The sequence below is a fragment of the Sapajus apella genome, unplaced genomic scaffold (genome assembly GCF_009761245.1).
Source record: "Sapajus apella isolate SASKATOON/1434 unplaced genomic scaffold, GSC_monkey_1.0 scaffold65, whole genome shotgun sequence".
NCBI lineage: Eukaryota > Metazoa > Chordata > Mammalia > Primates > Cebidae > Sapajus > Sapajus apella.
Window position 1 is genome coordinate 9,233,779 of NW_022437005.1, and position 25,256 is coordinate 9,259,034.

The window sequence follows — 25,256 nt, forward strand, 5'->3', positions numbered from 1 at the left end:
TACAGAACAATTTATACTTAAGAATTTTATTACATGTACACACAAAATCATAGCAAAATTTGACATGCTTTATAGGATTTTTTTTTTGTCTTTTCATGGTGCTATCGAATATTTGCAAATGCCTAAATGGAACCCTTTCTTCATTCTCCACACCTTTTCCCTGCATCACACACAAGTCCGAACACACACACACACACGCACGCACACCCCTATATACATTCATCCTTTTAATCAAAGATAATACTCACTGGCGTTAAAACTAACAGCTCTACTGGACAATGGCTTCGTGGACATGTTCGAGGCTGTCTTAAGTCTGGTGTGGGCACAGGCACATCGGATGTGATTTCCCTGCAGGGAAGCCCTCTCTGTGGCTGTGGCGGACACTTGCGGTCCCTCGCCTGCCAGCGCTGAGCTCAGCCTCACAGTGAGCCGAGATGAACAGGTGCTCTCTTCTCTGGCGGTGGCACGTGAGGTCCGTCTTTGCAGAGCAGTGTCTCAATGGGACGCCTTTAGCTTCGTGGCCTTTCCTTCTGACCACCCAGCAGGAAAAATATGTGAAAGTGTTTTTTTTTTGTTTTTTTTTCCCTGCCAGTTTTGTCAGTAAGATAAAATACAAAAACCAAAAACCAAAAAAAAAAAAAAAAAAAAAAAAACACACACACACAGCATTTAAACTTTGTATTTCCCACAGGTGGGCTTCTGAAATGTTTAATGCATTCATAGTAAACCATTAGTTTTCTTTGGAATTAACCTTTTTGCCTTTTCACCTTATAAAACAATTCAAACTAAATGACCACATTACAATAGAATTAAGCATTGTAGCCGGGTTCCCAAAATCAGCATCAGTGGAAAAACCCATTGAGTCGGAACGCTCCCCAACAGTGCAAACCTGTGTCAGCTTTTGACTTTCATATCAACTTAATGTAAATGTAGTTTATATCATTATCACATCTACTTTCTCTTATGCTTAAAACAGGCTCCAATTTTTAAAAAGCAGATGTAAAGATATTTCGATTATGTGTTGACATTTATTTCTATTGTAGGCGTAATCTAAGGCAATTATAAAAGTACCTGGTATGTCCCATCTCCAGTTCAACCTGCTTTTACCCTGAGTCCAGCAACCTTTATTCATCAGGGTTCTGAACAAAATAAGTGTGGAAAGGAGAAATCCAAAATGATATTCAGAAGTGGCAAATCAGAGCTGAACACAATTTTAAAATTGACAATGTAAAACTTTTGCCTCTTTTCAGCAGCCAGAAGAAGTCTGATAATTTAAAGCAAAATCTCTGCCCCCAAACCCCCTTTCCCTGCACTCCATGAACACCTCTCCCCGTTTTCCTCTAAAGGCAACATTTTGGCTTGGCAACCAATACACATCACTGAACTCTTCCATTTAAATGCCCAACAAAAATTGCATCTCATCACAGCTTATGAAAAGAAAAGAAAAGAAAGAGAAAGAAAGAGAGAGAAAAAGAGAAAGCAAGAAAGCAAGCAAGCAGGAAAGAAAGAGAAATGAAGGAAGGAGGGAGGGAGGGAGGGAGGAAGGAAGGAAGGAAGGAAGGAAGGAAGGAAGGAAGGAAGGGAGGAGAAAAGAAAGAAGAAAGAAACCGCAAATCAGACATAGGCAATGGCAATGTCCTATATGCCTGCCCCATCTGTTCTTTCATTCTCTCCCTCACCAACCTTTTATAAAATAAAAGAAAGCCAAGCATAATTTGTTACAGTAAAGGCACCCCGAGATTTAGGGGGATAAGCACGGTCTTACTTGTTAGCTGCAATGCTGCAGCTGTGCTCTTATCTGGCCAAAGGAGACAGGGGACAACAAAAGATCCTAAAGAAGGGACGGTGGACGCATGGGAAAACCACTACCCCAGCATTGTGGTGCCCTTCTGCTGAGCAAATAGTTCAAACTGTTCATTCCCATCTTCTATTCTCTCCCTGGTACATTGTTTGTGCCCTTGCATTTCATTCTGCAAGGAAGGTTGCTCTCTGGGCCTATAAGCAAACAGTCCAGAAAAGGGCTAGCCATCCTCTTCTCTTCCCCGGAGAACTAGCATTTTTATTTCGGCTCCAAGCTGTCAAAGATCTGGAGAGTTTATGTCAGTGTCCTGAATTAATTGCTTTAAGCTGGAGCAAGCTCCGTGGGCTACCAAATGTCCAAAAGATGTTTATTAATAACATTTCCTCCAGGACTGTGGCTCCAAGCTGTCTCCGAGTGGCAGCTTTTCTGTGAGGCGGTGCCACCCTCTCACCCCTGGCCTCTTAGTGCTTAAGGAGGGGGGTTGTCTCTTTCAGTCATCGTGACAAAATTTAGAATTGCCTGGGGTGAAATAAATATCCACCTATGTCACAGGATGTGCATGGCGGATATCTTTGGCTTGACCCAGAAAGAGTTACAGAAGCCCCGTGTGCAACCTACAAGAGGGCTGGGGGACAAAAACAGCAGCCAGGACCCCCCTCTGTGAAAGTTCATTTAACCAATACAATTAGCAAAAGGAGCAGGAGAAATCGAAGCTTCAGCTTCTCCGCCCCATCTCCTCCTCCAAAAGAAAATTCAGTGAGGCTGACAACACAATGCATTTTGAAGTTTTCCTGGTACAAAAAAAAAAAAAGCCTCTTTAATAGAATGAAATAATAAACCAATTTATATACCGATATAAGACTAGGATCGTGAGTGCCATTGTGTAATTTTCCACTTGACTTTTCATTATCTACCTGAACAAAATCAATCTATATGTATGGGATCAACATACAATTCCAGAGATAAAAGCCGAAAATAAATGCGCTTTGCATATCCTGGAGATAAAAGACACAATTCTTGGTGCTGCCTTTTCCTCTCCAGCAGATGCATTTATAAAATAAATTGTTGTGTCAAGGAAAAAGCGAGACGGAGCAGTGTATCTTGAGTGTTGACTCCTTTGCTGGAAATATTGATCCTGCAAATGAACAGTGGTTAATAAGTACCCTGCAGACGATATCAGGTCTTTTGCCCTAGTTTACCCAGAGTGCAGTCTGGGTCAATGTTTCTCCCAACCAAAGCTCCCAACCTCCATAAAAAAAAAAAAAAAAAAAAAAAAAAAAAAAAAAAAAGACTTCCCCTATTAGCATGGATTTAAAGCTGAGGACTTCAAGGGTTTTTTAAAGCCACTCTACAGAGATAAAGCACATTGAAAATTCACATTATATTAGAAAACCCCATGCAGCAAATGCCCAGCTTGTGAAGCACAGAGCCCTCAAAAGGGAAGGAGAGATGGCTCCATGCACTTTAGGGTTGACATTTATTACTTTAAACAGGTTGGTTTCCATTCCTTGTATGACCTTCTTTGCTCCAATAATTAGCAATGGCACTAAAAGTAGTAAGACTCTCTCCACACCGGCCATGTCATGGGTCCTCCCTAGCTCCCTTTATTGTGGAATATGTCACCAAATCTGTGTGAATCTGTGTGACCTGGTGGGCAGATGGTGGGGCATTGTTGAGGGTGCCCTGGCTGTTTGTGTGTCCTGTTGTGTTCAGGGCTCTTTGAAGACAGTTCACCCACTCTACCCTCCCAGGGTGGGCTCATTTTGGTTGCTAGTCACCTTCCTGTAAGGCAGGAGTTCATTCCCAATGTTGTATAGATCAGCCAAGAGAGGCCCACAACGCATGGGACCCTCTTTCACTCCAAAGAATCACTCTGAGTTTGTGGGTATTTTCTGGTCATAGAAAGAGATTTCCAAAAATTATCTACTCTTCATTGTTAATTCATTACAAGCTTCAGCGACCTCAGGGAAGCTTAGGTATCTACCTTGGCAGTGTGACTGTCACAGCTGCAGTTCTGACGGCAGGACAAATCCACACTTGTATATTCTAGGATCTTTGCATTGACAAATGTTAATGGCCATTGGTCTATTGCTCCAGCACAATTTTGCAATTCCCAATGTTCATGTACCCGCTTCCCATCTCCTGTGCCCTATATCCATGCACAGCACCCATCTGGGCTGTGACTATTGCCTCTTGATTAGCAAGTCTGGTGCTGTGTTCTATTCCTGAGTTTATATTTGTTGAAAACTCTGAGGAAAGTGTCCAGGAGCAATCCGATGCCGTGTCATGGCCTTTGGGGAAGCGCTTGGGAGGGTCAGAGCTCAGCCTGGGGAGCAGCTCACATGCTTTTAGACACAGGAGACCCTTTGGACAATTAGTGTGCTTAATTCATCTCATCTTTTCATTCCAGTAGCTGTCAATAAGCAAATCTAGAGAAAATGTAAGAATGTGGTCAAGAAGAGTTATGCAGTCATTAGATTTTTGTTTAAAAAGAGAACACCATTCTGAAGGCATGTTTTAAAAGGGCCTTATGTTCTCATGACAAATAATGCCTGGAACGGCTACAGTTTTCAGCCTTGGTGAACTCCAGGCTTATTTGATCCATGTTTTAATTACTCTGTGATTCAATTCTGCGTCATAGGGAACTGGTACAGTGACATAAGAGCTTCAGCCAGCGTGAAGGAGCTTTGTGCCCCGTGGGTCCCTGAGGAAAGACAACATACCAGAACAGGGTGTTATTTCCACAGAGAAACCTGCTCAGGGTGGAAAAGGTCTTGGTAAGAGGCCTCAGAACCATCTTTTCAGGCTAGAACAGTGTTCCAAGCCCAGGCAGAATCCCGACACAGTGGCACACAGCCCATGTTGATGAAATACATATTTACTAAACAGAAGAAAGTGAGTTTTTCAAAAAGGTATTATTATAACATATTTAGTGACCACTACTTAGTTGGATTATCTTGATGCCATTTCCAAGGGGAGGAAAAATGGACAGTAAGAAGTCCGGTAAATTTATGTAGATGTACATGTTACAATAAATACAATCTGACAGAAAGTTATCAACTTTTTCATTTTAAAAACTGTGCATCAACAGTTCAGATCTTTACAAAAAGAGATAAAAGGTTTCAAACAATTCAAAGTCCAGTGTGTTCCTTCACATCAGGCTTGATGGAGAACCGAGAAACCCATTTCACAGGTGGACTAAAGTGAGATAGGTATTCCATTTAACCTTTTATCAGACCAGATGGGAATGCTTTCCAACATTGTTTTGATATTGGAGGGAAGGAGTGGGAATGGGAATTGGGCGAAACGTGGTGCTCAGTCAGAATCTCTTGCAAGCCTTCTAGAAGCATTCACTGGAACTTAGTGATGGTAAAATCCCTCCCCTGGGCTTTCTGGATTGCCAACACAGATATCCACTCAGAAGAGGATGAGATCTCGGAATGGGGCCAGAAGAGGACTTTGCTCCTCCCTAAAGACACCACAAACTCCACAGTACTTAACATGTCCTTCAAGTGGTCCCTGATCAAGATAGTTGTTTTTTTTTAAATGGAAAGAAACACGACTGTCATTTATCCATGGTGACAACTTGAAGAGTGAACTAAAATTTTATTTTGAAAGCATGCTGTCACTGCAGAAAAGTTTCTGGATTATAACACTACAGAATGCTATGAGAAACACATATGATTTATTCTGTCTTATAGTCTATCTCAGCTTGTTATAAAATGTTTTAAATGTGGAAAACTAAATGAAACATCTCTAAAACTAAATTAACATTTGACTCATAAGGCATTGCTTAGGGGAATGTAAGAAGGTGGCTAGCCCCCCCTTTCATACATATCCCTGTTTTTCTTAACTTAAAAATGTCTCAAATGTATTTCTTAAATATGTTTTCATTATTTAATAGTGAGAAATATGGACTCTTACTCCTTTTCTCCTACCAGGTTATGGAACTCAAGAGTACATAATGTCAGGGAGGGAAACATTGCTTTTAAAGAAATATGAAAACAGTTGCTCCATTTCATAACGGGGGTTATAACAATATTACGGTAATTTCCTTTAAAATAGCATTTGACATGCTTCAACAGAGGGAGTGTCAGAAGTTCTGTGTTGTATGACTCCCGGCTGCAGCAGCACCAGCTGTGTCATACATGTTGATACAACGTGGGACGCCTAAAAGTCAAGTTAGGTGTTCAAATGTACTTTATTTTCTTTTTCCAGAAATTCTGCAAGATAGAGATGTAAATTCACAACCAAACACAGAAAGGATTGCAGGGTGCGGGGGGCGCAGGTTATGAGAGGGTCCTTCTAAAAGGAACTGTCTGTTCCCTGCAGAAATGACCATGCCTTGTCCCAGGCATCACTTAAAGTTCAGAAGGAGCATGTGCAGCCCAGCACTAAAAAGTGCTTTGCTCTGAACCTCCCATTGCCACTCGCACTTTAAAAGTGATCAGTACTTGCTAAGTATCGACCATTTTTAATAAACCAGAAACAGCATCCCAGAATCTCTGCACACTGACCTGTGAATTGATGAAGCCAAAGAATACTGGTGAAGCCCATTTCTCTCCCTTTGCTTTCCTCAGAGAAAAAAAGGTCAGTAGGAGACACACTGGGAGTTGTTTGCAGTTGTTTTCTTTTAGTGTTGCTTTTCTTTTCTTTGAAAAAAAAGGATAAGCATCCATTTCCAAATAATTTGAAGCGAGATCATTCTAGTTAGTGAAGAATTTCAATGGCAGCTTTCCTAGAAACTCCAGACTGACTCGAACAGCAAATACTGAGATGCGGTTCCATCCCAGTTGTGAGGTTTTCTTTTTCTTTTTGAGTAAATAAATAATTTTAAAAAGCCACAAAAAAAGGGAGACAAATTATTAGGTATTTTGCTTGTCATCAAGGTAACTTTCCATTTATAAAGGCATACTGGCTTTCAAAATGTTTAATGTTACAGTCTTAGCTAAAAGGTCTTGTCATGTCCCCCAAAATGAGCCTGAATTGATGTGAGGTTTTATACAGACTTTAGGTCTGGTGAAGGTAATTTTGTGGAACTATGTGTTATGGTTTGAGGTGAAATTAAACCCTACGCTTGACTCCAGTGTCCATTTCAAGCTCGTTATGATTGCATGTGTTTTTCCTATTTGTACCGGCCTTCTGCAGCCCTGCATGCGCGTACAGATGGTTACATTCTCATACTGGGTACTCGGAGAAGGTCACATGCTTTGCATCAATGGCAATTAGTTCCTTTTTTAAAATGGAAAATGTCATTAAGTTCTTGAATAATTCAAGAGTGGAGGTCACAATACAGTGTCCCTTTTGGGGGTCTTTATGGTGCAAATGGCAAAACAAGGCGATCCTATCAGTAAGAGTAGATCTAAGGTTTACAATGTAGCTCTATTTAGTGTGACAAGAAAATTAAATTACAGGAGGCACTCACTCATTGTCACCCTTTAACAGGCTTGGGAAAATTGTGAATCCCTGTGGGCAAATCACTGACGACGTGTGAGGGGAATAAAAATATTTCATTTTAATCGCCGGTTGTTTCCGTTGCTTGATTTTGAAAACGACAAACATAAACACGTCCCCCACAGTTCTCCTTGGAAATAGGGTCCCGAGTCTCCCAAACACGACCCCAACTTACAGTCTCTGCCCAGAGGCAGGCGGGTTAACCGCTCTGGGGAGCCTGGGTCTGTTTTCTCAGCCATGGTTGAGCTGGTCTTTATCCAGAGGTTCCTGGAAAGGAAAATACAGGGACAGATTTCAAATAAAAATGGGCGTCCACTACTCCGCTCCCCGCCCCCATCGGAGTCAGCTGGAGTGCAGTTATTATGCTTCTAGAATGGAGGGCAGCCCTTCGATTCTATCAGGACTGAGGAGGAGGAAGGGAAGACAGAATGACGCCGAGGCCACCCATTCTTTCTCCTCTCCAGAGGAAAAAGAGTCCGAGCTCCTTTTGAGATCTCGGGTCGGAGATGGTGCCGCTCGGGCTGCAGCGGGATGGACGAGGGTTCGAAGAGGAGAAAGTGCAGGCTGGGGGAGCAAAACGAAAATCCTGAGGTCACTGAATGACAAGGAAATGTCGCCAGGGCCGTGCCAGCACGTCCTACCCGCGGCTGGCGTCCCCAGCGTCCCGCCCCCCATCCTAGGCCCCTCGGCTGTCCCCCGCTAAGGACTGGTGGGCGTGGCCACCTGGGTCGGTCCCCCACCGCAGCGGTGTCGCGCTCCCAGCCTTGACCCGAGGGCGTCTGCCTGTTCGCCCCGCGGGCTCTCCCGAACGGGGCCGACCTTGGCACCTGCTGGAGAAACCGGGCCTCGCCTGTGCTCCGGGAGGATGGAGAGCGATGGGGAGGGCGAGAGAGCAATACAGCTGACAGAGCCCACCGCGACAGGGTGGGACTGGCCGGGTCCCGCGAGGTCGGCTGCCTAGAGTCGGTTCCCTGCGCTCTGGAACTTGTGGGGAAAAGCAAGAATGACCGTCCCTCTGCCTCGCGCTCTTTGCGACCTCCCATCACCCACAAGTGACATTTAGCAGGCGTTTTCCTTTCGTGTCCTCCTCCACTAAGACCCTTGGAAGTCCCATGTCAGCTAAACGAGCGTTGAGGGGAGCAAGGAGAAGCCCCCGGAGGGCCAACCCGGGTTCCGCGTTCCGAGCAACTCGCCAGCCGGAGCTCGCCAGGCCGGGAAAGCCCGACGGACCCGCCGGGACCCGGGGGCTCGGCCGGCTGCTCTGCGGACCCCGGGCCCGACCAGCGCACCCGTGCTCCCGAGCGGCCCCGGCTGCCTGTCCCCGGGGATCCCGGCACCCGCCGCCTTCCCGGAGCCGGAGCACCCGCTGCGGCTCCCGCTCCAGCAGCACGAACCCGAGGGAGGCTGCTCCGAAGGTCCCCGGGCCACTCGCGGGGAGCCCGAGCCAGGCCGTCAGCCTGCGGCTAGGGCTCACCCAGTACTTAGGAAAGGGGGTGCTGCTTTATTTCGGAAGCAGGTCGGACTCGGTGAACACCTAGAGGAGGGAGGCATTTAACTTTTACACACACACACACACACACACACACACACACACACACACATTCCAACGTGATTTGTCCTAGGGAGGATGATTTGTGCCTCAACTTTGGTAAATTTCCTACTTGAATTAAAGAACGAGGTTCGTGCCTCGGATGGGGGCGGGGAGAACAGTGAGGGGGCAGTTTAGATGTTTTTCCTTTTCTAAATGATTCAATTTAAGCAAACACTTGGGGGCTTCAGGCCGCTGTAATTCCAAAGACAATTTTCCTTGGTTTTAATTTGATTTGCATTTTTTCAACTTTGATAATATTCAATTTCATGGCTGAATACACATGTAAACACCGTTAGGTCGTGTTTTTCGTCCCTTGCACCAAACAGAATTTCGCTTGTCTCGGTGCCACGGGAGGTTTCACCCCGCGTCCTCAAAATATCTGCAAGTTTCTCTTAAATTATTTTTCAAAACTTAGCCTGGCAAGTTGCCTGAGCTTCAGAGGTGGCGAACTGCAATAGATGTAAACTACTAAACTGGCCAAGGTGTGGGAAGGCCTGCACAGACCCTGAAAAACAAAGGCAGTAAAGGAAACAAATTCCTATTTGATACAGAATCACTTCTATTTTTACCCAGAATTATTTTTCCATATTGTATTAATAGTTTTAAACAATCCAAAAATAACAAATAAATTATCTTCTCCCAGAAATGTTTTTAATGTGGATTTCATTGCTAGAAAGACAAACATCGAGAAATATAAAGAGATCATCTTTAAAAGGAGAGGTTTATTTGCCACTATTAAGCTCTTTTATCAAACGTAAAATGTAGAAGAAAATGCAAGGCGAAATTTGGAAATAAGCGTTAGTCCTATCAAAGCTGATATTCAACAAACTAGCACTGCCAATGACTATGGAAGTAGGGTGATGTGACCTGCGTGTGAGAAGTCAGGACAAAACTGTAGTGCGAGAATATGACACGGTGTTTCATCCTCAGGACACAAGCTAGGCATTTCACGAAGAAATACTTGGCACCTAATAAATGAAGCAAAACTCCAAATACGTTTTATACTCTCTTTACAAAACTGTGCTGGAAAAGGCAAGGACATGCTTTTTTGGTTTGTCCAAGAATACTTTATAAAATAAAATGGCTGTCTAATTTCCAGAGCTACCCTTCATTTAGACATATATATGTAGAGATATATATCTGCTTGCTATAGACTAATGTGGTACACTCGATACTGTATTTCTACATTAGATACAATATTTCTATCTTAAATAGAAATACAATAGAAAACCTAGATACAACATTTCTATCTTAAATCCTAAGAATTTGCAAATTACAATGCTTGTTTTATTTTAAAAATCCTAAAAAATGAAACAGATCTGTGAAACTTCTAAATCCTAAAAAATAAAATAGATCTGTGAGACTTCTTAAAAGGCTTTAGGCTCCAGTCTAGCAGATAACAGGTAACTGTATTTTTAGTTGAGGTGATCTAATTTGAAAGATATCTTTTATCAAGTGAAAGGCATTTAGGCAAACAAGAAAAGAATTCCATTTGAAATACAACAGCCTTTGAAAGAGAAAGTCCCTTAATTTAAAAAAAAAAAAAAAAAAAAAAAAAAAACACGTTCGTGGCAGGCTGACTGTCCAATGTCTTCAGGAAAACTATTCTTTATCATTTGGCTTAAAAAAAAAAGCGTTATTTAATTTAAGTTACTATTGTTTAGGATTTGCACTAAGCTCTTCTGTTGTTTTGGAAGACTGGCAATTATGCCTACTTTATTTTACACAAATAGATGGCAGAGTACGCACGCTCCACACAATTGCTTCACAGCAAACCCGTTCTTACAGACAGAGCTAATGAGGGGGGCTAATTATAACACACAATCTATTCAGAGAATGCAGACTGGGGACAATGGAGTACATCTTTCCCTTTTTCTATTAGTAATTGAGGAGTAAATGGGGATCTTGTAAGGACCTTAGAAGTTTGATCATCAGTGAGCGAGTTTGCCATTTTAATTTGCTTTCACCTCCAAAACAGATCTATATTGAGACAGGGCTGCCTCAGCCAGAAGCAGAGCTGCTGCATCACAGACAGAATCTGCCCTCCCTCCACCTTCAACTTTATTCCAATGGCTCTGAGCTACCACGAGAACAGGGGCTGGTGTGGAGGAAGGGAGGCAAAGGAGGAATGGTTGGGGAAGTCTCTGGAAAGCATTCTAGCCAGGTGGGACTTCCAGATGTGGCAGGGTTGGGGGCTTGGGAACTTGGGAGGGTATGCACCTTGGGAGAGTCATGAATCCTGGGAAGAAGGCACAGCACCCACCTTTACCCCTGGAAGGTGCCCAGCAGCTGGGCGTGGGGAGACAATTTGCTAAGAGTGTCATACAGGGACAGTGATCTGCCTGTTCTTCCATGATGACCAGGAGCCCAGAGGCCTGGGCCTGAGGAAGGGAGGGGGAGTGTGTATGTGTGTGTGTGTGTGTGTGTGTGTGTGTTTGTGTGGTGTGAGAAAGAGAGAGAGAGGAGGGAGGGAGGAGAGAGACTGCTGAATGCAAAGGAGAAATTGTGCAGTTACTTTTAGTTGTTTACAGAGCAAGGGCAAAATCTAAACAGCGCTTGCTGCAATCAATGAAGGGATCGCCTCGGTTTCCAGAGTTGAGCTCCCTAAATGAGCCTGGCATTCTGATAACTGCAGGTGAACACCTGAGATCAACTCCCTCCCACTGCTCCATGCTGGGAAGAGATAGGGACATGTTTGTTCGTGAGCTCTGGGAAGGGAGAGGCATGAGGGGGATTTAATTGTCTGCCTGGGTGAATCGAAGTGTCCTTTAAAGCAAAGAAATCAAGAGAGATTGCCCTTTAATTGGTAACCTCTGCTGATGGGGAGAGGTAGTAATTAAAATGGGAAGAGGACAAAATACAGATTGGCTACCCCTTCCCCCTCTGTCTCGCCCCCGTAAACAGTCCCCAAAATTGTATTCTCCTCTGCTCTGACCATCTTTACCAGGCTCAGTACACAACCTGGTTGTGGGTAGCTGTGTCGTTCTCCGGCCCCACCTTAGTCTAACACTCAGTTATCCAGTTTGGAGAGAGAATACGATTTTATCTTAAACCCTGTTCACTTCGAAGAGTTGGCCATCCACATGCCAACAGCATGAGGAGCTGGCCTTAGAATCCAATTGTCTTAGTGTCTCTAAAATGCCAAAATAGAAGATGCTAAATCTGCAGGGAATCCCACACCACTAAAAACAGACAGGCCAGGTAACTAAACTTCCCAGATATTGAAAACTAAAGGAGACCTCCATGCCAAGCCTGAGCCCTGATTTGAGGAGGGCCAGTGCTGAGTTCCACTCTGTGTTCCCAGAGCCTGGCACGAGCAGATACTCAGCCACTGTTCTGTGTACACTCAGATGCACTCTGCTGGAGTGGCGCTCTTCTCTTAGTCTACAGGCCTACTGAGTGCTGGGCCAAGTCCTCCCTCCCTGAGGGCTGCAGGCTGACCTGCCTAGGCCAGCATCCTATTCAGGGGCAAATCCCAGAGCAGGTGTTTATGGAGATCTGCATGGATACATATGTGAGGGGTGGGAGGGGGAGGCGTGTCATGGGGGCTGGGTGCCAGGGCTTGCTGGGGACCAGCTGTGGGTGGCATATGCATTCCAGCTATGCTGTCACCTGTGTTGTCAGGCCACCAGGTGCAGGTCAGGGGGAGGTCAGAGGCAAGAGCCTCTCAGGACATTCCTAGCCCCTGCTCCCAGAACCCCCTGGTAGGGAATAAGGCAGAAGGCTGTAGCTCATCAATTGGCTATGTGGATTATTTCAACCTTATATGTCAGCCTTTGGTCGCTGCACCTGACATTTCTCTCTTCTCTGGCATTTTTTCTTTCCTTCTAATCACAATGCAGGAGCCTGCTCGATGCCTCCCACTTTCCACTACTGGCTAGCTGGCCCTGGAAGCTTCAGTGAGGAGAAAATCGTGGTCCAGGTCTGAATGAACTTCTGGCCAACTTTGAGGGACCATGGCCACATAAGAACTCTAACTGTGTTACCCTAGAAGAGAACATGAGAATCCAGCCTGATCGCAGACATCACTCATCCTCACCTCTTCTAGTGGGGTCTGCGCCATCCTTCGGGGGGTGCTGAAGCTGGCTCTTCTGAGATCTTCCAGCATCTTTCCAGCCTCCCCCTGACACTTCAGTTGTCCCTAATACCAGCAGCAGCTCACTTTCCAGACTCTGGAGTTCTGATGAAGGCAGCCCTCCTACTTGACTGAAATGGGACTTGTCTGTGCCCCAGCGTCCTGAGAAGACAGAATAAGCTGAGGGAATGTGAGCTGAAGGACACGAGCTTAAAGCCGGGCTGTGAAATTGGAGCAAGTTCCCTAACTTCTCTCCGCCCCAAGACAATACCTGTAAATGTTGATTTCCACCAGCAGGTCAAGGGGAAGCTTAAAAGAGATCCTATGTATGAGGATCCCTTGAATGGTTCCTAGCACCTAGAAGAATCCCACTCAGTGGTGATTGGATGGAATAGTTTCCATTCAAAATAAGAGAGGGCAGGACGTGGGAAGGCCCCTTAAAACACTAAAATGGTAAAACAAACAAACAAACAAAAAAACAATTTCTGCCAACAAATTGACTCACTTTTCTGGAGAAAAAGTCTATCTTTTCTAGAGAGAGAATTTTCTCAGCTAGCAGGGCATCGATTTTTTGAAGTTACAACTTATTTCTTGGTGTGAACTGCCCTGATTAATGTAGCTTAGAATCACAGAACAAATGAAAAATATATAGTGAAATTGATCTCCTTTATTTGAAATTTAGAAGGAATTTTTGGAGGTAATGCAAGCAAAACGCTTAAGCAGAGCTGTATATTTTATACCGAAGGGTGCACATGTTGACATCCTAACTTTTTCGCTAAAGATTCTTCTGACTTTCATACGAAGCTCTCTATAACCCAGCTCCTGCCCTGGCTGACACCTCACCCCATTCCTTCACAGAAAACGTCATATAATCATAGTCAGTCCTCCTCAATTCTCCAGCTGTCTACCTCAGGCCTTAGTGCCCTCCAAGCTATCTCCTCCAAATACTTCCAAAATTGTTCTATGTTTTCAAGTAAAGCACTTTTAACATCCATGAATTAAAGTTAGGAGTTATATACATCCTTTCAGTAAGCAAAGATTTCCCAACAAAATTCAATATATAATTACTTCTGCTTTGTAAAAATAGAAGAAATAACGAATTGAGATTATATTTTTCATGAAATATCAAGTCAAAATTCACATGCATGTAATCTTATTTTTATTTGCTCAGATCATTACCAAAACTAGTTCAAAAACATCCCTGCTTATTTCTGGACCTGTGTTTTATTCTTTTCAGATAAATGAAACAATGGGAAAGCTGATTTCCTTATTTAAAAAAATAAGGGCCCAGCCATTTAAGGAAGCAGAGATTGAGCCACATAAACAAGTAGAACTAAAAAACAGCAAATAATTCACATTACAAAACTATAATGTGCATTGCACGCCAGTATTTTTCCCTTGCACATCCGTTTGTGATGCTGAAGTTTTCTCTCTCAATAAATTTAATGATATTTAAGTCAAGAAAGTATAGTATTGCCAGCATCATCTCCTGACACTGCAGGGAATATTGCTGCTTCTAATTCACAAGACAGCGTTAAACCCCAGGTGCTGGCCCTGGTGGGAAGTGAGACCTCTAGTTTTGCATGAATGAATGTAACTTAATTTGTTGCTTCTTTTTGCACTCCTAGCCATCACTTGTGTTATCTTACAGTGAAATATCACCCCTCCTTTGGAGAGAGAGAGAAGACAAGTAAGTCAATGTTTTTTAATGTGAACCTGGTGGGGGGGGGAGCGGTGACAATGACATCTGACCCGTCCCTGCGAATGTTGGCAGTGAGCTCAGAGCTCTGACAAACAGCAACTAATGTAAAAAATAAGCACGTTTTGTGAAAGTATGCTTGTAAAAGCATTCCTGTCCTCTCTACGCTTTCATGAGTGGTACTTTTAGCACAAGGTGGCAGCTTCTTCTGCAGAGGATACAAATGACCTGGAATAGGCCCCAAGGGTGCAGGGGCTGAGGGGGAGGGGAGAACGGGCATCACCTCCAGTCTAGCAAGAGGGACTGCAACGGAATTACAGCTTGTAAAATAAGCCTCCATCAGTCTCCCAGGAGACAGCCGGCCTCAACTTGGGTGTTCCCCGCTTGTTAGCCTCAGTCATAATTGGTCTCTCCTCCCATCCCACGTTGTTGGTTTTCTGTGTGTGGCTTTTGGTGTGAGCGTGTTAGGTCATCAACAGATACAATGGCGGGAGGGGGTGAAGGGGGACACACATGATTGTTTTAGAGAAGAAAGGAGAAAAGGGATAAGAGAGTGGGCAGGAAGGCTGTGAACAGAATGGGGAAGGTGGCCCAGGATTTAGGCTTCCGAAGCACCCCCTGGAGTGCTCCAGGGTAGGGGACTCTCTGGGAGTTTTGTTAAAGGGAGAAGAGGCCTGCCCAGAGCTGGGGACCCTGCTGAGCTCTGCTGGGGACATTCATCCATTCTACACTATTTTTGTTTGCTTGTCTCTGGGGGTGCCTGTAACATCCTGCCCACATCCGGTGCCTCTCATCAAAAAAGAATTTTTCAAAAAATCCCAATCAGGATGATTTGCTCTAGAAAGGCTGTGTGTGTGGAGCTGAAGACCTAAAGAACAGCCCAGGACCCGGGACAGGGGGCGGGGTGGGGGGGAGGCAGGGTGCTGGTCACAGGTCTTCATCCTTTTTTTAATCTATTGTTAAAGTAGTTTCTCACTGTCTTGTCCCTCCATCCCCCACCTCCTTTTACCTTTGCTTAGAGAAAAGCCAGTCCTAGGGACAGAGGCTACAGTAAATTTCTTATTTGAAGTTGGGTATAAAGCCCAGAGTGGAGATATCTTTGCATTTAGCGAAGGTAGAAGATACAATGCATTGTTTTCGCTCAGAAGGGAAGAGATAAGATCCCCAGACCCTTGAATCTTTATTTACCGTAAAAAAGAACATTTAACTGGGGAAGGAAACAGCAAGAAGTGTAATTAAGTCAAGTTGCAAACTTTGGGGATTTGATTTTTTTTTTTCTTCTGTTTGTGTGTTTTCAAGTTTTACATTTTACTTCCCAAGCCCTGGCTGGCCTGGTTGCCATGGTGCTGTTGCCAGGGCTGGTGTCCTCGCTGTCCCTGACCCAGCAAAGCATTTCAGGTCTGAAACCTTGGGACAGCAAATTGGGTCTAATGGCACTACGGTGTGCATGGGGGTGGAGGTGATCTATTCTGTATGTCAGGACTTGATGCCTACAACTTTGCAGACATTAGCCAAAACCAACTCCTGGCAACTCCAGGGCCATGGTGTTTGGGGGGAAAACGTTTCCTTTCCTGCCGTCTCTTGCAAGGTGAAGGTGCATAGTCAGAAAAGGCCTTGCTGCTTTTCTGAAACATTCCTGGTGTCTGCACATTCCAGATCTCATCTCGGCCACCCCTCCCTCCAAGCCAGGGCCACCACAAGTGTGTAGTAGTCTGCACTCCCCCTAAGAAAACGCGTTGCCCCCCAGGTAACTTAAGGTACCTCCTCGGGCTAACGCCTTCTGCTACACCCTGTTGAGCCTTATCTCTCGCTTCTCTCCGCCCGACTCCCACGTTAAAAGGCCCCTAAAGCATTGAGGAGTGGCTTCTCTTTATGAAGCCGGGGAGAAGGCGGGCGATAAAGATCGGGCGTTTAAATTGGCCATTTGGAAGATTACATCTCTTCAGCGAGGGTCTTTCTTTCAAAACTCGCATTGAATTGAGGGTCGTGGCTACTCCGTACACAGCTTTCAAAGGCAAGGCACCTTTTAACTCGGCCGTGGAGTGGCCTGGGAGAGGGGACCCGGAGCCATCAGAGGCCCGAGGGAAGGCCGTGGGGAGACACCCGTCTAATGACAAGTAATTGACGGATTCGACGCCGCGCATTACCAGCGGAACTGGAGGCATTAATTATTTAAAAACGATTAGCCTTGCCGTGTGTCCTGCAGGCGTTCCATCTTGTTCAGGGAAGATAAGCAGCCACGCGAGGCGAGCCGTGACTCGGAGGGCTGCGGGCGCGCTCCCCAGCAGGCTTCGGGTGCGGTGGACACGGGCGCACAGCCCAAGGCACCGGGGAAGAAGAGGAGGGACCACTCAGGTTCCCCACACAGGAACGTGACCACATAACACTGACTGGGCTAAACAACGAAACCGATTTCTGCCCACCTTGGGTTCGAAGTCTAGTTACTGCGGCGCAGATGGGAAAAGCTTTCCAGTAGTGGGTAGCGGGCAATTTCAATGTGCCAATTCCCGGTCGCGTCAGGCCAAAGACCCAGAGTAATAGATCCTGGCACGGGCCTCTCACAGTGCCTGCTACCCAGGTGTTTAAGGCAAATACCCCAGGGAGAATGTGGATCTGTCGCGGGGGTGGGGATGGGGGGGGGTGACCTGGTAGACACCTGCGGAAATACACCTTTATCATACCCCACCCTCGAAAACCGAGAGTCCTGAGGTTTCAAGGGGCAGCAGCAGAACCACTATTTTTCCGAGGTCCACGCCTTTCCGCAGGCTACGGAAAGACTCGGCTGGTTCTGTTGGGTCCTCCTGAACTGTTGAGCTCAAGCCCGGCACGCCCAAGCGCGCTCCTGCCTAGGGCCAGCCGTGGAAGTGGGAATTCGGCGACTGGGTTGCAGGGAGAATGGGATGATAAATGGCCCCTCGTCTGGTTTCTGACTTTCTCTCCCGGACCTAGCTCATAACCCCAGAGGCTCCCCAACCTGCCTGCCGCCAATCACAGGCGCTTCCTGCAGCCAGAGCTAAGGTTCACTCGCCTCTTGGAAAGGCGCAGCCCCTCCCCTGGTGCTGCTGGGCGCCTACTCCCACAGCCTTTTTGACCTGCTTGCCTCCGAGAAAGCGCCGAGACTGGACTCGAACCGCCGCGCGCCAATGGGAGTGCGTCACCACGCTTGGGCCTCGGCCTCTCCAGACTCCCCTGCACCACGTACATCGTTTCCTACCTACCCCCGCCCTAGATTCTGAGGCCAAGGGCTTTTCCCACACCCCACCCTCCACTGTCCCCCGGAAACACGCTGCTCTCAGATGGAACCCCCAGACCCGACCTGCACCAGGGGCCCGTGTGACTTCCTCCGGGCCCTACCAACCTCCTCTAACTAAGCTCAGAGCCTGAGTTTGCAACTCTGCGATCCCTCATCCTTCCGAGTCCTGCACTTTCCAAACCTCAGGAAAAACAAAAACAAAACAAAACAAAACAAAAATCCCAGCCCCCTGAGTCTCTGTCAGCTAAGCTTACCGCGCACCAAGCCCTCCCGGGCGTCTGGGCCCTGAAAAGGAGACGCACTGGCTGGGGGAGGGGCGGCGCGCGGACGGGAGTGGGGTGCGGACGCTGCGGAGGGGAGCTCCAAGCGGCCCCCGAGTGGGCGCGCTCCCTACCTGCGGCAGCCGGCGGGCAGTCGGACCGGAGGGTGGCGGAGCGTCCGGCGAGCGGAAGGAGGCGGCCGACTGCTCCGAACCGAGGCATCCCCGCATTTATTTGAGCTCAAACCAAGCGACTGTTGACTTTAGCACACAAAGCAAAGATTTCACTGCCCGCTAGTTTAAAAATGAATATTTTACCAAGATATCGATCAGCGTTATAAAATTCAGTTAAGTACAATGGGATCCTGGCAAAAAAAAAAAAAAAAAAAAAGAATAATAAGGGAGGGGGGAGGCAATATAATATCTGTGCAAATTTGCTGAAGTGTGACGTGTCACGGAAAGTTTACCCTCCTGGAATTCGGATCTAGAATGTTTTTTTCTGTTGTTTACAGACTTTGTTTATTCACAGATCACGGTTGCTTAAACCGGCGCGAGGGAGGCGTGGGGAAAAAAGGAAAAAAAGGAGGGGGGAGAACCGCTGCACCCCACAATGCGTAGAGTTGGGGAAAGCGGGCGGAGGCGATTTGTGAACTCGTAGGCTCTGAACTCGGGCTAGAAGAGGGAGTTAAGCGGGAGGGGGGCATGAAAGACCCAAGAAGCACAGAAAAGCCTCCGAAAGCGCCTGCTCCCCGACATCCTTTTTATGTATTCGGGCAGAACTATATCTTATCGGCCCGGATCAGTGAAGGGGGGCGCGCTAAGTAGTTTAAAACGACCCTCGCACAATGGGCGTGCCATACGAAACATAGCAGGTTAGGGCAGCGCTTTCAGCCTCCATTGTCCCCAACTCGGCCCCGGCCCTGCCTCTCGGCTCCTTCGCCACGGGAGCCTTTTATGTGATAATGAAACACATTTCAGGCCAGGCTCACGACGTGTGTGTCCTTGCCAGGGGGAGAGACGGCCTGATTGCTGGCTGTAGCCTCCGGATCCCCCCTCCCCAATTTCTCTTCCCTGTGTTCTTCGGGACAATGTGGCCAGTTAAGAAAGGGATTTGGAGGCGGGAGGGGGACAGTGGGGAGGATGGAAGGCGGAGGCGACGCCAACCCCCCCTCAAGCGCCTGGGAAGGCCAAGCTTGTTGGGGATGGCGGCGGGGTGGGGGATGGGGTGGCAGAGACTCCCCCCACCCCCTCAAGGTAGCACGTGAAGGCAGTCTCCAGGTCTGGGGCGTAGCTGGGACACTCCTGGTTTGGATGATCTAGAAGCCCAAAGATCTAATCTTGGAAAAAGGAGCCTGAGCTTAGAAACCTGAAATAAAAAGTCCAGGCCTCGAGGCTTTCAGAGTGTTTTTACCCACCGCAAGCTAACCGCGCACGGGAGCGGCTCCGGAGTCTGCCGGACCCTCGACGACGCTGATTCTGCCCTCTCCCAGCCAGCAGAAGTCCCGGGCAAAACCAACGGCCAGACTCCCCTTTGCGCTCTTGGGCTTGGTTTCCACTGCGGTTGGCCGCCTTTGAGGCCAGCAAGGTCGTCTGTGGGGAGAGGCAGCACGATGTATAAGAATTCACTCTGGGTTTTTCTTTATACTTTTAGAGTGTCCTTGAAGGCTCACAAAATACCCGCATATCCCCTGGGCCCTGCAAACCTGGATTACCAAGCTTATCTAACTTACAGGAGGCTTTGCAAGCGCCTTGAGTTTTGGAGAAAGATGGGGAGCAAATTTGCAGACAGTGTCATCTCCACCACTGTCATTGTCAATTGGCTAGAAACCCGTCACCTCCTTCTCACTTCCAAATATACCCTATTTTTAAAAAACAGACTTGGATTGTTACCTTGATTTATCCTTTCCAAACCAATTCCAGGAGATCTTCTAAATGTTTCCCTACACCAAGTGTCTCGCCATTTCTGGGTTAGCAAGGTCGGCCATGGTTGTGCAAAATATCTGCTTGAGGGAGAAGGGTGGTAGAGTGTGGTGGCCTGTACACAGAGGAGGCTGGAGGATCCAGGCAGAGTCCCAATTCCACCACTGTTCACAGTGGTCAACAGGCAAATTGCTGCACCACAAATTTGCAAGTTTGCTCTAGGCTCATTGACTTGAAGGGAGACTAAAGATCATAAGCACAGCAAAAACATGTGACATCTGGGCTTCCCCCCAGAGAGGCCAGCTGTGGGGCCCAAGGGAGCACAGCACCAGGGCTCATTCAAACAGCCAAGGTGGAAGGAAAATTGCGATTATGAGGAGGGTGATTTTCTACTGGCTTTAAAAATAAACCTGCTGGAATGGTCTGCCTGGGATCTGTGTATTTCATTGTGTGAACAGTTAACCCCAAAATTCAAAAAGTAACCGTAGACAATATTGAGTTCCATTTAATGATGTGCTTGCTTTAGTGTTTAGGAGGCTGTGTACTGGCATCTGTAAATTTGAAGTGAATTTAGAGAAATAAGTTGGGTTGACCAATGGAGGCGCGGATAGATGGACAAGTATGTGATAAAGCAAGTATAATGAAATGTTAATTGCAGAATTTCGGCAGGTCCATGCGTGCTTACTGTAAAATTCATTCAATTTTGGTAGGTCTGGAAATTTCAATAATGATATACTGAGAAAACAGCAACACTCCCAGGCCCAAAATAAAATACCACCTGCAACCAGTCAGAGTATGCCTCCCTCCTTCTTGAAATAATTTCCAAGCCTGTTTATTTTTTAAGCCAAGTAAAGAAAAACGAATCTGGAAGAAAAGATTCAAAGGATAAAACCGGGAATAACACTTTAATATAGATTGTGGAACTCTGGCCCTTGCAGCCAGAATACACATTTATAAGCCATAAATAAAGCACGCAGAAACCATAAATTAATCAGACCCGAGACCTGGATTTCACCGTGTCAAGATTGGGAATGCTTTTTTTTTTTTTTTCTTTTTCTTGGTCATTTACAACAGACCCTTACATCATTTTTTTTTTTTTTATGTTTTTAAACAATAGTACAACCCTCTGGTTCTGTTAAAACTACATGGTTTTACACCAAGTCACTCACAAAAGTTTTTTTTTTTCTTTTTTTAAAGTAAGACTTCCCTGCAACAACAGCAATGGAGGAGAACAACACAAAAAAATCAGCATCTGCAGGTGCTTCAGGAAGCAGGAGTCTACACAGTAGTGGAAACAGGAGGCTCTTTTTTTTTTTTTTTTTTTTTTTAACTTCATATTTTTTTCCGTTTTCCTCCTTATACAGAACGCGGGATATCAATGTGGCCCTCTGTTTGGGACGGAAGGGCTGCAGCGGGTGAGGGGAGAATGCTGTCTCGGGGGGTTGGGGTGGGGTGTGATGGATGTGTTCTCCCTTGCGTCTCTGCAACAACACCGCCTCCCCAAAGTCTCGACTCCACTTGCTCGCTCACTTATCCTCGATCCGGGCTGCCAGAGTTAGCTGGGCCTGAAGCCGTCGTCTTCTTAAGAAGAGTTCATAATGGGCCGGGAGTACACCCCCTGGTAGTAGGAGGTATCTGCGGCCAGGGGTGAGGCGTCCAGGCCCGTTTTGTTCGTGACGGGGCCCATGGCCAGGCTGCCAGGCATGGGGGAGCCGTAGCCGGGGTAGTGCATCACCTGTTCGTAGGCCTTGAGGTCCATTTTGTGGGTCTGGTGGTGGTGGTGGCTGTGGTGGTGCTGCTGCTCCGAGGACATGAGGTTGTTGATGGAGAAGGGGTGGTTGAAGGCGTAGTGGTGCTCCGGCTTCAGGTGGGCCTCGGGCGGCAGGCCGGGGTGGTGGGGCGGGCCCAGCAGGTGCGCCGCGGCCTGCTGCTGCTGCCCAGGAGAGGGCGCCGGCTCCGGGGGACTCAGCGCCGCCGCCGGCGTCGCCTTCAGCTCCCCCAGGCCCCCTCGCTTGTGCTCCTGGCACGGGGAGGCGCTCGAGTGAGGCGACTCGGTGCCCGCCGGAGTCTCGGAGGCCGGCCCGGCGGCCTCTCCCAGCTGCGCCTGCGAGGCCTGGGCCCCGGCGGCCGCCTTCTTGCTGCCACCCGCGGCGCCCGCGGCCTCCTTCAGCGCCAGCTGCTTCTCGCACTTGAAGCGCTTCTGCCGGCGCAGGTAGCAGCCGTTCTCGAACATGTTGCCCGAGTCAGGGTGCAGGGTCCAGAAGGAGCCCTTGCCCGGCTTGTCGGGGGAGCGGGGCACCTTCAGGAAGCAGTCGTTGAAGGAGAGCGAGTGGCGGATGGAGTTCTGCCAGCGTTGCTGGTTCTGCCGGTAGAAGGGGAAGAGGTCCATGATCCACTGGTAGATCTCGCTCAGCGTCAGCATCTTGTTGGGGCTCTGCTGGATGGCCATGGTGATGAGCGAGATGTACGAGTAGGGCGGCTTGGCGTGCGTGTAGCTGCGCCGGTAGGTCTTGGGGTCGCGCGCGCGGCTCAGGCCCGCCTGCCCGTACATGGGGCTCATGGAGTTCATGTTGGCGTAGGGGGCCAGGCCGCCCATGGCCCCGGCCGCCTGTCCCCCGAGCGGGCTCAGGCTGGGACTCAGGTGCGGCCCCATGCCCGCCACGCCAGCCGCCCCGGCGGAGCCACCCATGCCCGCCATGGCGCCCGCGCCGGGGGACATGCCTGCCAGGGACGGGCTCATGCCCGCGCCCACATACGACGACATGTTCATGGAGCCCGCGCTCATGTTGCCGGAGCCGCTGCCCATGGCGGCCGCCGACATGCTCATGTACGTGTTCATGCCGTTCATCCCCAGGCCAGCGTTCATGTTGCTCACGGAGGAGTAGCCCTGCGGACAGAGCCCCGGGAGGGAGGCGACAGCGTTAGCACCGCGGCTCGAGGGTGCCCAGACCTCCCACCCGCCGCCCAGGCCTCCACCTCCGGAGCCCTTTCCTCCCCTGTGGCCCAGTCTCCGGACTCCAAGTCTGTTTCATCCAAGGAGAGCCACGATCGACCGCCCTGGAAAGGCTGCCTGGGCATATGGCCCGTTCTTAGCCCTTCTCCATCTCGCCCAGGTTCTAGAACAGGGGTCCCATGGAGTACTCCCAAGCCAGAACCCCAAACGCATTCTCCTATCCCAGAGTCTCCCCAAACTCTCCTATCAGCATACTGAGCTGGCTCCGAGGCCCGAAGTCCCCGGACGCCACCTCCAGTCTCAGCAAGCAACCTGCGGGACACCGCGCGGGGTGCCTCGGGCTGCCTCCAGCAAAGACTGTTTCGGGCCCCTTCTGTCCGACCTCCCTCCCGGGACCCCCTCCCTTGTCTCAGGGGGACTGAAAGGCAGAGCCTGTGCGGAGTGCAGGGTCGGCGGGAGGCACTGAATGGGGCAATAGGGAAGAAACCGAGATCCGAACTACAGGCGGCTGAGCTTTGCCGGCACAAACTTTCTTTCTCTTTGTCCGCTGGTCTTTGACTCTGCCTCCACCTCGGCCCCCAACTCCTACCCATCTTCTCCTCCTCAGCTCCCCACCCCCTCGCCGGCCGACCTCCCACCCCTCCCCAGCCGCGCGCTGCCAAACATAACTCTGTTAGGATAGTGCGTGGCTCGGCCACGAAGAGGATTTGGAGGCGCCGCAAGTCAATATTTGATCACAAAGTTAATATTATCTCAAGGCTAACAGTGTGTCGTATAAAAAAGAGACCCATTTGAGTCGAAGGAGGGCGGAAAAGGCGGCTGCCCAGAAAGGCTGGGGTGGGGAGGGGGGTACCAGCGAGGGAAGCGGTCCTGAGGTTGGGGAAGGAGCGAGCGCCGCCGCGCCACTTCCCCCTGGAAAAGGCAAGCGCTTACCTCGGGCTCGGCATAGTAGCTGCTCCAGTCGGACGGCTCGTGCCCTTCCATCTTCACCGCTCCCAGCATACTGGAAGCCGAGTGCATGGCAGTTTAAAATTTAACAGCCACAACAAACGACCAGCAGTCACCCCCACCCCCACCCTCTTTTAAAAAAAGTCAGCCGAGGCACCGTCCCCTCCTCCCTCCCTCTCTCGCACTCCCTCTCCCTGGGCTCCACTCCCTCTCTCTCCCTGGGCCGGTCAGGGACTGTAGTTGGAAGTGGGCGGGATGGGGGGGCGGCGAGAAGCGGAGGAGGCCCGGGCCAGCGCCCCGCGGTAGGGAGCGCCCTCCGCCGCCGCCGCGCTCACGGGCTGCCGGGTGGCGGCTGAGTTTGGCAGTGCCGAGCTGCCCCGAGGCGGCGGGAAGCGCGCGGCGCGGGGGCTGGTGGGGGGGTACGAGGAGGAGGAGGAAGGAGGAGGAGGTGGAGGAGGAGGAGAAGGAGGGGGAGGAAGAGGAGGAGGAGGAGGTGGAGGAGGAGGAGGAGGTGTGGACCTCGGAGCCGACAAGTGCCGCAGTGACGTGGGCGGCTGGTGATATAGCGCGGCGCGCTGGCGCGGGCCTCCAATCCCCAGACCCGGGGCAGCCCATTTGAATAATCAGCTCACACCTAGGTGAGAGGGAGCTGCCGCGGGCGCCCCGCACCTGCCCCTCGGCGCCTGCCGCCCGCCCAGCTGCCGCAGCGCCCGGCACTCCTGAGCTGGCCTGGAGAGCGGGCCAGGCGGGCGATCGGGCACGGGGGATCCCAGGTCTAGCCCCCTTTCCTCCCGGGTACGCGGCGAGTCCCCTGAGGAAGGAGGGACCTGGGAGGAGACCACCCTCGGGGGCGGCCCCAGGCTCCAGCCTCCGCCCCGTCCCATCGCGCGGGGCGCTCCGTGCGCCTGTCGGAGGGCCGGCCCAGCTTCCGTGCCTGGCAGAACCCTAGGAAAGCCGGTTTTATTTATACCGGGTTTCTTGGTTCTCAGTGCTCATTCCCTGTCAAAACAAGCGGATGACAGAGCCAATTTGCAAAGCGCTGTCGTATTTAGTGTACACACCTTTAACTCGCCAGCCGCTGCTCCTGCGAGGGTCCTCCCTGTTACAGTTCAGACCCTGAGCGGCCCGGGGGAAACGCGCGGGGCGCACGGTCCTGCAGCCTCGGCTCTCCGCTTCCTACGAGCCCCGCCGCCCGCGACCCGCAGCCGGGCGGCTGGTTCCTGGTGCACGCAACCCCTCTAGCAGCGGCCGACGATTGGGAGGCTGAGATTTGTCTCTGACATTCAGGCCGGCGTGTTTCAAG

The 25,256-nt window shown here is 49.2% G+C and overlaps 1 protein-coding gene across 13 annotated transcripts; it reads right to left on the reverse strand.

The window, feature by feature from the left end:
• FOXA2 (forkhead box A2) lies at window positions 1–25,256 on the reverse strand. 13 transcript variants are annotated; one of them, XR_004259860.1, is made up of 6 exons: window positions 18,268–18,515; window positions 7,431–7,522; window positions 6,319–6,612; window positions 4,144–4,230; window positions 1,072–1,139; window positions 1–530 (listed from the first exon to the last, which is right to left on the reverse strand). XR_004259860.1 is itself a non-coding variant. In XM_032248144.1 (3 exons), the coding sequence occupies exons 2-3, from the start codon at window positions 24,005–24,007 to the stop codon at window positions 21,635–21,637; spliced, it is 1,374 nt and encodes a 457-aa protein (XP_032104035.1). In that variant the 5' UTR covers window position 24,008; window positions 25,015–25,256; the 3' UTR covers window positions 20,930–21,634. The 13 variants fall into 13 exon arrangements, 2 of the variants coding, with proteins under 2 accessions (XP_032104035.1, XP_032104034.1); XR_004259858.1 differs by having other exon boundaries at window positions 3,786–4,230; window positions 18,268–18,513; XR_004259864.1 differs by lacking the exon at window positions 1,072–1,139 and having other exon boundaries at window positions 18,268–18,514.